This window comes from Macadamia integrifolia, chromosome 1 (assembly GCF_013358625.1).
Source record: "Macadamia integrifolia cultivar HAES 741 chromosome 1, SCU_Mint_v3, whole genome shotgun sequence".
NCBI lineage: Eukaryota > Viridiplantae > Streptophyta > Magnoliopsida > Proteales > Proteaceae > Macadamia > Macadamia integrifolia.
The window spans coordinates 23,865,868-23,878,291 of record NC_056557.1 but is presented as its reverse complement, the minus strand read 5'-3'; the positions used below and the strand labels follow the sequence as shown (position 1 = coordinate 23,878,291).

The following is a 12,424-nucleotide window of genomic DNA, read 5'->3' as shown; positions in this document are numbered from 1 at the left end:
TTCACCCTTCTTTTCCTTGAGCCGGCTACTAACTTCAATAGGAATATCAGAAGGATGACAACCCAACATATCTGTCTTGGACAACAAATTAAGGATGTACTTCCTTTGAGAGAGAAAGATGCCTTTTGAGGACCTGACATCTTCAATTCCAAGAAAGTACCTTAACTTTCCAAGATCCTTTATCTCAAATTCTCTACCCAGAAAACCCTTGAGATGATCAATCTCAGTGCTATCATTTCCTGTTACCACGATGTCATCCATATAGACAATGACTATGGTAACTTTTTCACCAGACCTCTTTATGAACAATGTGTAGTCAACATTACTCTGCTTATAACCCACATATGTCATAGCCTTGTGAAATCTTCCAAACCACGTTCTAGGTGACTGCTTAAAACCATAGAGAGCACATTTCAGCTTATATACCTTGCCTTGAGTCCTTGTGCTAAATAAACTTGGTGGAGTTTCCATTTAAACTTCCTTATCGAGCTCTCCATGGAGGAAAACATTCTTTAGCTTTGTCTCCGATACGTCTCCAAGACCTCTCTTAAAACCACCCTCCCGGTATGCTGATTGATACTGATACTTGACACTTTGCCTTCCGGTCATACATTTGATCCTTGGTGTTTAAGCACTAAATACAAATGAAACCTGAATCGATTTGCATGATCTGGGTATGAAATTTTAGTTTTTCCAAAATAATCATACTTTGGGGTTTTTATTTTATTTTATTTTATATATATATATATATATTGAGGATGCCAAACATTAGATTCTACATTCATTATGTATTATTTTGGATTCTCTGCTAACTCGTAGGTCTGTTTAAATCTGTCTTATTACTGGTCAAAAATTAAATCCATGTATTCTTACCATGCTTCTAGGTGCATTTAGAAATAATTTTTCCTTCAATTTTGGAAAATGCAGGTTCTGGATTTGAGAAATTTGACGTGGTTGAGAGTAGAGGTTAAGGCACACACTGACTCTCTAGAATCATTGTCTCCAGTACCCCTGGCTCCCTGTGCTGGTCATTCCTTGGTTAGTATGGAATGCATTTCTCGTTTTGATTTCTGGACCTTTTGGAATTACAGTTCTGCAAAAGAGAATTTACTTATGCTTATATCTGTTCCATGTGCACTATGCAAATGTCCTTTTTCAGTGACATCATTTGATCTATTCTTCCTTATCTAGATACCATGGGAAAATAAACTTATTTTCATTGCTGGACACACGAAAGATCCTTCAGAGACTGTCACAGGTTCATCATATTTTCTTTTTATTGTGTTTTCATATATATTTTTTTTTAATAACTTGTCCTTGCCTTAATTTTATTCTTTGATTTTTTTTTTTTGGGGACATTTTCATTTTCATTTACAGTGAAGGCATTTGATCTGCAAACTTGTACTTGGTCAACGTTAAAGACTTATGGAAAACCACCGGTACGTCATTTTCATTTCCCCTACTTATTGATGAATCTTCCCATAGTTTGTGAATTGTAAAACCATAATATTTCCTTTATTATCAAGACTTCCAGATTTTCTATGGACCAACTTTCTACATTGGGAGTTTAATGGAAATTAAGATCCTAAAAGTGTTGACAAGGATCTCATTGTTTATAAGTTTCTAGACTAGGAATCTTTCCTTTTCCTACCTTAAGAGAATGTGCTTGGATTTTGTTGCTTCTTAATGTATTGGAAATGCCCCATCCATTGGTTTTTTTATTTACAGGTCTCACGGGGAGGTCAATCAGTGACTGTTGCTGGGTCAACGTTAGTCATGTTTGGTGGTGAAGATGCAAATCGAGCTCTTCTTAATGATTTGCACATTCTTGATCTGGAAACGATGACATGGGATGACATTGATGCCATGTAAGAGATTTCTCTGGAATAACAATTTTCCCCCTTTCTCTCTTGAGTGTTTGGCTGGGTCAATCATGGCTCAGTAATATTGGAGGATCTATGGAAGTCATCGGACACAAGAAATGAATAGGCCCAGTGATTTTATATTCATTTGTATCAAAGGTTAACACTTACGGGCTCATCATATTGAGATGTACAAATTATGCGGCCATTTTATTTTCTTGTGCCATTAACCATTGTATTGTCTTGACAAAATATGTTGAGCTTATCCGTGTTCATCATTCCTTAGCCCGAGTCCTGAGATCTCAGTCTTTTCTTAAATAATTTGTAAGAACAAAGCAATTAAGTGATTGCTTAATTGTTCTTGGAATCTGTAATGTCTTATTAAATTGGAATTCAAGGACTATAACTTATTGGGTTCATGCATAGTTGAAGTAGGGATCACGATAGGGTGGGTGGGTAGATACTGTTGAAAAATGTTATAAGAAACGTAAGAAAATAGAAATATAAGCAGTTAGTTAAATAAAAACTTTTGAGAAAAAATCATCCTTTCTTCTGACCCGAACCTGTCTCAAGGTAACCATATGAACCTTGAAGCCCTGTCAAAACTGAATTAGCCCTTCCCAAGCCTTGCCAAATGTTCTGGAAGCTTAAGCCGAGCCTGTCTTGGGTTTTAATTTGGGATTGGTATCAAGGTTCGAAAGTTGGATTTTGCCCAAAACCAAAATATTTCAGTGAAATTTCAGACATTTTGATAAGTTTTGCTTATAAACTTGATATTCATTTCGTTTCTTTTCTTGGAATGCGGAAAAGTTTTGGTAATTTCTGTGAGTTTTTGCTGAAATTAACGTGTTGGAATCTTAATCCCTTGATTATTTTGTAGTGGTGTGCCTCCATGTCCAAGGTCTGACCATGCTGCTGCGGTACATGCCGAGAGGTACCTTCTTATTTTTGGTGGGGGTTCTCATGCCACATGTTTCAATGATCTCCATGTCCTTGACTTGCAAAATGTAAGAATGCTGCTTTCTCAGCCAAAGCTTAGTAGTTTGTATGTTAAGGACATTACCTTTGACATTTGTCCTGGATATTGCAGATGGAATGGTCAAAACCAATGCAACAGGGTGACATACCAAGCCCGAGGGCTGGACATGCTGGTGTAACAGTAGGGGAGAACTGGTTTATTGCTGGTGGAGGGAATAATAAGAGCGGTATATGATTTGATTTTTGAAGCTTAAGTTTTCTGTGTCTGGAAAGGCTTTTAATTTTACATCATTATGGTTAATTGCACCTACAGGTTCATTCGATAACCAAATAGTTATCTACCAGCCATGTTTCATGCTAGTTATTACCCAACAATTGAAGTGCCAATTAAAACTGTAGAGAAGGATGTATCACTGGGGTTTAGCTCTAATTATGTTGAAAGTATACATGGATTTGTCATCATGGCCTACTGTCACTGCAAACAGATTTGGCTTGTTTGTGAGAAAGTGTTTCTGGAGACTTTTGTAAAATGCAACTAGGACCAGTAACTATGTAATTAGATGTGGACATTTATATCGCTGATGGGCACAGTAGGGTATCAGATGCATTGACATTAACAAAACGTACAAAATGGTAATTCTTGTACTTGCACACATCACTTTCATATTACAGTCTGCGCTTTTGAAATATTTTAATTTGCGACTTTCAAAGAATATTCCCATGCTCTTAAGGATTGGCTTGAATTGATGTGTAGGACCAGATTGTTTGGATTGAAATTGGGTGGGACTGATCCAAACCCCATCTTGATCCTGCTACCTTGATCCATGAATAAGTTGTTGCACATGAAAATTATAAAATTGTATGTACTACTACCAATGAGACTGAAGTTCTTCCTCCCTTCACAGAGCCTCAGAGTCACCTTCACTTGGATATGATTGGATAGTGGTGAGAAGTGTTTAAAACAATGCTATTGGTTTGGAAAGATCCTTGTGTTACTGTTGATGTATACATTGACGCTGCCCTTCCTTAAGAGTTCGAGCTTTTCGGTGAAATAGTAGAGACCATGGTATCAGAGCAGTGAGGTCAAGTGTTCGACTCCTGGGACTCTGGGAGTGCGTTGAAAGATTTTTTCCCGACATTTCTTCTCCCTCGGTGTCGTACAAAGGAAATGTCGTGTGAGCTCCATGTGCAAGGACCATGGGATCTTGGTCTGTAGGTGCTTGGTAGTGTTGATGTATACATTGATGCTGCCTTCCCCTAAAAGTCCAAGCTTTTAGGTGAGACAGTAAACTTAATTGGTTACTTCCAATTACGTAAATCAACAGTTCAAACCGCACTCAAAGGTAGGTCATTTCCCAGTCGTGTGGGCATATTGCCTCACTTTTATAGAAACTTCTGACCAGAAAGATGGAATCTCATCGTGATTATATGCCCCATCTGGATATGTAAAATAATATCTCTCCTCACCACCCCATAGTGAAATTGAGGACAAATGTATGCATTTCGATTAGGGTCGTATTCTATGGTTATGATTCTACCCTCTATGTTTTTTTTTTATTCCGTCGAAAATCGATCTGACCGTGATGGGGCTTTGGATACCAACTCACCTGCTAATTGGAACTTGCCTTGGAAATTGATCTCCTGGTTGAACATATCATGCTCATGGACATCAAGGACAGCCATTCACCTTTGTGAATTAGCAAGCTGGATGAAGTATTTTAGGTGAACTAATCCTGATGTTCTTGTAAACAATAGAGAAGAAAAGAGAGAGAGAGTAATGGGAGTCCCAATCAATGAGATTGGGTTTGTTTTCGTTTCCTCATGGATGTCTGTCCTTCGATTTAGGGCTTGTGGAAGCTCTGTTATCTTTTATGTGGGACATAAATGCCTGCTTCTCTTTCTTATTCAATATATTTTCATTGTCACGAACGAATATGTATTGCTAGTCTGATTTGATTTTTTTCTTCTTTTGTGCTTATAATTCTTCTTTTCCTTTAGGGGATGCAACTGAATTGCACAATAGTAATTAAATTGTTGATGCTTTGAGCTGGAAGAAGAAAAATTGAACAAGCTGAATCTTATGTTTGCATTACCCCTTGAAATTAATGCCTCATTTTTTTTTTTCTGTTTCTTCTCACAGGGGTCTCGGAAACTGTCGCTCTTAATATGTCGACTCTTGTTTGGTCAGTTGTGACCACTGTCCAAGGACGTGTACCTCTTGCAAGTGAGGTATGAGTCGTATGACCCCTTTCTTGAAATATCCCCATCAGGTTCATTGCAATAAGATGTGCAAATTATTGAAGTTTGCTGTAGAAATGGCATATTCTTGCTTAAGAATATACAAAATAAAATTTTGGGTACTGTAGTGGACCTCTTTAAACTTGAAGACTGTTATAGAATTCTTGGTCAAGCACCTTGTGGGGCAATGGTAGTTGATCAGTCAACGTAATCCACTTATTTCCCCCTATTCGTTTGTTGTTTCAGATGATTTTTGTTGATTGTAAATTAACGAAGAAATAGTTAACAGTAAACAACAGATTGCTCCATGGTAGTGTTAGTTTCATAACCGTTGAACTAGATTTTTGAATGCTGCACTGACATTGTCATAGATGCTATGATTACTTGTTCCGAGAATCCGAGGGCAAGAAAGGATATAGTAACGTGGCTTCCCATTATCACCAAAATTCCCTAGCTGAAGTAGTTGTTTCTTATTGTCTCCTTTTTCAGGGTTTGAGTCTAGTCGTGAGCTCTTATAATGGTGAAGATATTTTGGTGTCCTTTGGAGGATACAACGGGCAGTACAGCAATGAGGTTAAGATTTTGTAGTCTCATCTTTTGTTTTGTTTTTTTTTTTTTTTTTTTTTTTTTTTTTTTTTTTTTTTGGGGAGAGGGGGGTGGGGTTGGACTATCTGTTCTAATTTCAATTTCTTTTCTTAAATTTTTTTCTTCCTACTGTTTAGGTCTATGTTCTCAAACCAAGCCACAAATCAACATTGCAATCAAAGATGACAGAGATGGCTGTGCCTGACAGTGTTACTGCTCTGCATAATACGACAAATGCTACCAGAGATGTGGAGTCAGAATTTGAAGCAGGTCAAGAAGGAAAAATAAGGGAAATTGTTGTGGACAACGTTGATTCAGAGTCCTTGGTAATGTGTTACTAGTGTATAAATATCTGTTTGTTCAAATTCTGTTCCATTGTCTGGCGCATGGACATATTCAAGCAGATACAGAAATTTATGCATGTATAATCAGTAGTAATATACTTTCTCAGTGGAGGAGCGGACTTTATTTTATTTGATAAGGATTTGTGGTCAATCTGTTCCTTTTTCCCGTTGGAATTTACCTTTCATTCTCAATTCATCACCCTCAACTTGGTTCTACAAATTACTTGTGCAGAATGTAAAAAGTGAGGAAAACAAAGAACGGCTTCTAACAGCCCTAAAGGCCGAAAAGGAAGAGCTAGAAGCATCACTTACAAAGGAGCAGTTGATGTCCCTTAAGCTGAAGCAAGAGTTAGCAGAAGCTGAGACACGAAACACAGACCTTACAAAGGTAAGTTTTTGTTGTTGTTATGCTTACCATAATGTCAGGACATGGAAGTATAATTTCTGTTGGGGTAATCATTTTCAGAAGGCAATGAATATGTTGCCATAACAATCATGTCATGATATGGAATTATACAGGTCGAATGAACTTCCTGCTTCCAGTTGATCAAGATGCTAGTTTTTCTCTCAAAAAAAATCTGGCTTCAGCTATTATTCCATGCTTTGGGAAATTCAAAGTTAAATTTGAATAAAATGTATGCAAGTTTATGTGTTACTGTCAATAGCAAAGTAAAGTGCAAGCTCTTGTCCCATATTTGGGCAAAACTTTTACCAGAATTACTTTTAGATGTCTCTGTCAAAAGTTCTCAACTGTGAGGGTTCCTACATGTACTGTGTCTAAAAATTTGCTACATGCTTGCATAACCTCTAACTGGCAGCTTGCATAGTGCCTAAATTTTGTGGACATGTCCACATAATCATGTTTCAGATGGAAGAAAAATCTGATTTCTCCACGTCACTTTAATGCCTAGAAAATTGTTCGAAAAAGTCAATTCTATTGGAACTAATGGAACAAGAAGGACAACGAATTGTTGTCAAGTCAAGAGAGAGAGAGAGAGAGAGAGAGGAGTTTGAAATTGAGTTATATTGTTATTTACTGTAAGTTGTAATTCGACTCTTAATAGGTTTCCTACTCTTAGTAGGTTGCACCAAAAAAAAAAAAAAAAATCTTAGTAGGTTTCCTAATATGATATAAACTGTGGGCTCAGAGCACGATAGGAATAATTCAGTATCCTGCCGTGGCTTTAGTTTCCTTCACTCCTTTCTCCATCGAGCTCTCTCATTTCTCTCCTATTCTTCTCCTTCATAGATCTGTTGATTTGTATTTGATCTTGTTATAGTTTAGATGGGCACCAAATTTTTCGTGTAGCCTATCCAGTGGATTTCCCATCTATCTAATGGTTAGATTGCCATATCATCTCATCCATGTGACAGAAAAACAGATGGCAAAACACATGTCAGAGTAACTTTTACAAAGCTATTGGATGTTCTCAGAACTGTTTTATAAGTAATTTTGTTCTCATTTTCATTATATGTGACTTTGCAGGAGCTTCAGTCTATCCGTGGTCAGCTTGCTGCTGAACAGTCGAGATGTTTTAAACTCGAGGTATTTACTTGTCTGGACTTTATTCTTTCTTAGCTTCTCTTTTGGATAGTGATTTATTCCACTAGAGTTGGTAAATACTCTTACCATGTGCAATTCTATGGCCAGCCAATGTCTGCTAGTTGTACATTGAATTTTTTCAAGGTATTTGTTGGGCAGAGGGGCAGAGGAGATCACTCATAAGAAGAGTGCAAGACCAAGAGTATCATGGTCTTTGTTTAAAAGTTAGCTCACTGGATCAAGTTCCCTAGATGTTGGTGACCATGTTCTCACCCCTTACCCCCTCCTTCCTCCTCTCCACTCCCCCACCTGGCCACACAAACCCACCCCCCCCCCCCCAAAAAAAAAAAAAAAAATCCTTTTTGTGTTGTGTGACTGTAATCAAGACTAGCTTTTCACCGGAACTCTTGTTTTGTTTCCCCGCTTTGTCTCTGGATGGAAAACAACCATCCTGTTGGTGCAGATTCCAGACCATCTACACTAGGTTGAATCCAAATGCACCTCCCCAAACAATTAGTGTTATGGGACTAGGTTGCCGCCAAAACAATCATCTTGTTGGTCTTAATCATGGAATACCTTCCAGTAACATGAATTAAAATAAGTGTTCTACTGCAGATTTATTTACTGCAACGAGCTAGAAAACTGTTTAAAACAAGAGACAACCTCAAATTTATAATCAGGGGAATGGCAGACTGACTGTTAGGATCCTATAATGGCAAAGCCAGCATGCTCTCCACTACCTCTGGTGACAATAATAGCTTCTGGTATTGTGTCCACCTAGTGACAGCTCTGGTATATCAGCTCCTAAAATGAAAATTGATTAGAACACCATTCAGACTGAATTGTTTTACCCAGATAACTCTTGAAATCTTGAGTGCACTATGAAGTAGCACCAGATACCTGAGAAATGTTGAATTGTGGAATTGTGCCTTGGGAAAGACAATACTGATAAATTTTTAGAAAAATTGATATATTTCTGTTCAAAATCTTAGACTATTTTATCAAAGGGATAAAAAGGTTGGGGAAAGGAGGATTTATGCAGTTCCGTTTGTTACTTTATATCTGGATTGTGGTAGGTCGAGGTTTGTAAGCATCAAATTCTTCCTCTTCTGAAGTTCTGAACATTGGAAATCCATACATGAGAGGATATAGGGGCAAACAAGAGGTTTACCTGGCCAATGCAGTAAGTTAAAAGACCAAGAACACTTGAAGGAATCATGACAACCTTCTACTCATTCAGTGATTTTCCCTGACAATTAAAGCTGTTGTTTTATCTTCTTAGGGCTGCAACTCTAATGAAGAAATATTAGACAGATCCATCTGGATGACGGCCGGAAAGAATACATAGGTTTATCAGGAAATGAAATGATTAATTTGTGAAAAGCAACTTTTTGATAAAAAAAAAAAACTACTTATCCAACAAAGAAACATGTAAAATAAGTTCTAGAACTGGTTTCAACCTAAACAAATCAACCGTTGGTACACCAAAGCTGACCCAATTCAACCCGCTACCATTTAAACCTTACCATACTGGCCTCATAGCTTCAACCTTAAATTTCCCCTGGTTAAGCTGTAAGAACTATATTAACTTCCAAATGTTTCTAAAGTTAAAATCCGTGCTCTACCACTACTTGCCACTCGTTGTCCTTAGGATTTCCATTCCAAACTAGAATTTAAGACCAACACGCTCGCAAGTCATAACCATTCCTTCCCCGAGAATAAGTGCTCTCTATCTTCTTGACCACACGAATTGGGAAGAAGCTGAAAAGAATCAAGATGTTTACTAATTATTTTGCAACAACAGGTTGATGTTGCAGAGCTACGGCAGAAGCTACAAACAATGGAGACCTTACAGAAGGAACTTGAGCTGCTCCAGCGACAAAAAGCTGCCTCTGAACAGGCAGCCTTAGATGCAAAACAGAAGCAGAGTTCAAGTGGTGTTTGGGGTTGGCTTGCAGGAGCCCCAGCAAGCCAGAAAGCTGATGAAGCTTCAGAGTAATATGTAGTTTTTTCTCATTTCCTTCTCTCTTATTATTTTTTGACACCCCGACCCCCCCAAAAAAAAAATGGGAAACAAAAATTCCCACCCTAAATTGTTTTTTTTTTCTTAGTTATGGCAATAAATTTTAGTTTCTTTTTGATTAGTATAAAGCCTAGAGCTTCTACTTAACCATCTTTTGTAAGTCCACCTATAGTTACTTGCGGCTTTGTTCAACATTTTGTTTTGATTGTTTCCTTTTTTTTTTTTTTTTTTTCTGAACTGAGAATCTGTATTCTAAAGGAAGAAAAATGGCTGCAAGAAAAGATATCTTTGTTTGTTTGGCACTGTCAGTAGTAGTAATAGTTATGTCTTCATTTAAACCATTGCTGGAATCATTCAGGCAACTTCAACCATGTTGGGAATCTAATTTGACTCTTAAAAGCCCTTTAAAGGGAACAGCTTAATTCTCTCAAAAAAAAAAATTTTTTTTTTTTAATTACAAGAGTTGATTGAGAAGAAAAGGAATATTTGGTCTGAGAAGATAGAAGTTATTTTATTCAAATATATTGCAACAACTTGGAATAGTTTCATATTTTTTTTTGGGCATGAGAGGACTTGTAACCAAGGTTTAAAAACCCGGGATCAGTCTCAACTGATACAGATTGGATTGGATCGATATTGGTCGAGATCAGACAGATTTACCCCTATTTTTTTTTTTGTTTTTTTGAACCATTTCCTTTACACCTTACCAGGGGAGGATCAGTATCAGGGATTGAACTGATACTGACCCGATCTTGGCGATCCTTACCATCCGAGGCCTCGAGCTCTTAAAAACGATCAACAATCTTGAAGACATTGTTGCTGCCCTAGTATCCTTTGAATTACCTTCAAGAGGTTACTCACGCTTTCCAGTTCTGGAGGAGAATGAAAAAGGCTGAAGGAAGAAGAAAAGGCTGCACCTTGCAGCTTTGTGGCTAACATGGACGGGTGGAATATTGGTGAGTTTGGGCAAGGGGAAGGTGCGATGTGAGGCATTAGGAACTTGTAAATGATTTCTTTACCTCCGTTTGATGTGCCTGTCTCTTTCTGCCTCCTTTAAAATGATTTCTTTACCTCTCATGTAATTATAACTCTGTCGTGCCTTGCCCCCACCATTAATATCATCCGCCCGTATATCAAACATGTGATTGTTATTTAGCATCGGCAATAGGTCTGAAAATAGTATCTAAAATTGTGAAATTTAAATATTTGCACCATGTCGAAGTAAGGAACCATGTCATATATGTTTGCATCTCTTTTGAGGTCAAAACCCTTTGTCATGACTTCTACTCATGTCATACCTTGATATATAGTATAATATCATGAAAAATAGATAAAAATTTGTGGCTACTACTTAGTATTGGCAATAGGTCTGAAAAAAGTATCTAAAAGGGTAAAATTTAGATATTTGCACCCTGTCGAAGTAAGGAACCATGTCATATATGTCTGTATTTTTTCCGAGATTGAGACCCTTTATCATGACTTCAACTCATTGCATACCCTGATCTACCACTATAGGAATAACATTTCCTACTGCGGTTTGAGCAACAAAAGGTGTCCCTCTTTGGATAAACATCCTCTACAGGGAGGATCTCACGCAGTGAGGTGCGACAAAGGTCCTGATGACGACATGTGGCCTGACCTGATTGAACGGCTGAGAATTGATGACCCATTGCACACATTGCCCCAATCCAGTTGTTACAAAATGGCTTGACCCTTTCCCTTCCATTTCACTTCCGTCGAGCATATAGGGTTTTTCGATGAACAGGGGAAGATTGCTCTTCTTCATATTTCGTTTGGGTTTAAGATAAATTAAGTTGCTTTATGCACTTCAAAATTGGGAAGCTGCATAAAGCAAAGATCTCAACAGAAAATAAATCAAAAAATCTTTTAAAAAATAATAATAATAATAACAATAATAAAAGCTTCATAGGGAGTAAAATCGATGAACAGGAGAAGATTGCTCTATGCACTTCAAAATTAAAGGCAAAAAAGAATGGATATGGAAAATGGATTTTTTTTTTTTTAAATAACTTATAGAGAGTAGCAGGAAGATTTGGTCAAGGTTTCCATGCAAAGAAGGGTGGCCGCTGGTCTCTATGAGGAAGCAAATCGAAACCCAATCTCTAACAAATGGCACGAAGATGCTTCATCACTCTGGAAGAGAGTTGCCAGTCTCTTCACAGGGGAAGAGGGGGCAGCTTTGTCATTGGTCGATCATCACAGGAGAAGAAAGGGAAGAGAGTTGCTGGTCTCGTCATAAGGGAAGAGAGGGAAGAGAGTTTCTGGTCTCGTCATAGGGGAAAAGAGGGAAGAAAATAGAAATGGAAAAACCCTAGATGCTCGACGGAAGTGAAATGGAAGAGAGAGGGTTAGGCCATTTTGCAGAATTGGATAGGGGCAACACGCGAAATGGGTCATCGATTTTCAGCCGTTCAATCCGATCAGACCACGTGTCGTCACCAAGAGCTTCGCTGCACCTCACTGCGTGAGATCCTCCTTGCAGAGGATGTTTATCCGTCATTTTTCTTGTGCCCTTAAATTTATAAGTATTGGCCATACGGCATGAATTCGTTCCCAAGCCTTATACACACTATTCGTCACACTAGGGGAGCTGGCCATGCCCAAAGTTGTTAACTGCAAGAAGGGGATGCCGAAGGCAGGGCTAGTGGCTGGAGTGAAAGTTGTAATGGTGGGTCAGGTTGATAGTCGACATAAGGTTTTGGAAGTTGATAGTCGACATAACGTTTTGGATGATTTATTGGTGAAATAAGAAAATAATAATAATAATAATAATAATAATAATAATACCGACACCGATACCATGTACATTTTAGTTCGAACGGCGAATCCC

General features: G+C 37.9%; 1 protein-coding gene across 1 annotated transcript in view; it reads left to right on the top strand.

Annotated features, from left to right (window-relative positions):
* LOC122083783 (acyl-CoA-binding domain-containing protein 4-like) overlaps positions 1-9,875 on the top strand; it is a 17,530-nt gene extending 7,655 nt beyond the window's left edge. Inside the window, exons 8-19 of the mRNA XM_042651678.1 lie at positions 928-1,038; positions 1,192-1,258; positions 1,378-1,439; positions 1,729-1,868; positions 2,743-2,869; positions 2,953-3,067; positions 4,981-5,069; positions 5,568-5,651; positions 5,801-5,989; positions 6,240-6,395; positions 7,494-7,553; positions 9,355-9,875. Of these exons, the coding sequence (XP_042507612.1) occupies positions 928-1,038; positions 1,192-1,258; positions 1,378-1,439; positions 1,729-1,868; positions 2,743-2,869; positions 2,953-3,067; positions 4,981-5,069; positions 5,568-5,651; positions 5,801-5,989; positions 6,240-6,395; positions 7,494-7,553; positions 9,355-9,549 (1,395 nt within the window). The 3' untranslated portion in view covers positions 9,550-9,875. The remainder of the gene's footprint in view (positions 1-927; positions 1,039-1,191; positions 1,259-1,377; positions 1,440-1,728; positions 1,869-2,742; positions 2,870-2,952; positions 3,068-4,980; positions 5,070-5,567; positions 5,652-5,800; positions 5,990-6,239; positions 6,396-7,493; positions 7,554-9,354) is intronic.
* The last annotated feature ends 2,549 nt before the right edge of the window (positions 9,876-12,424 follow it).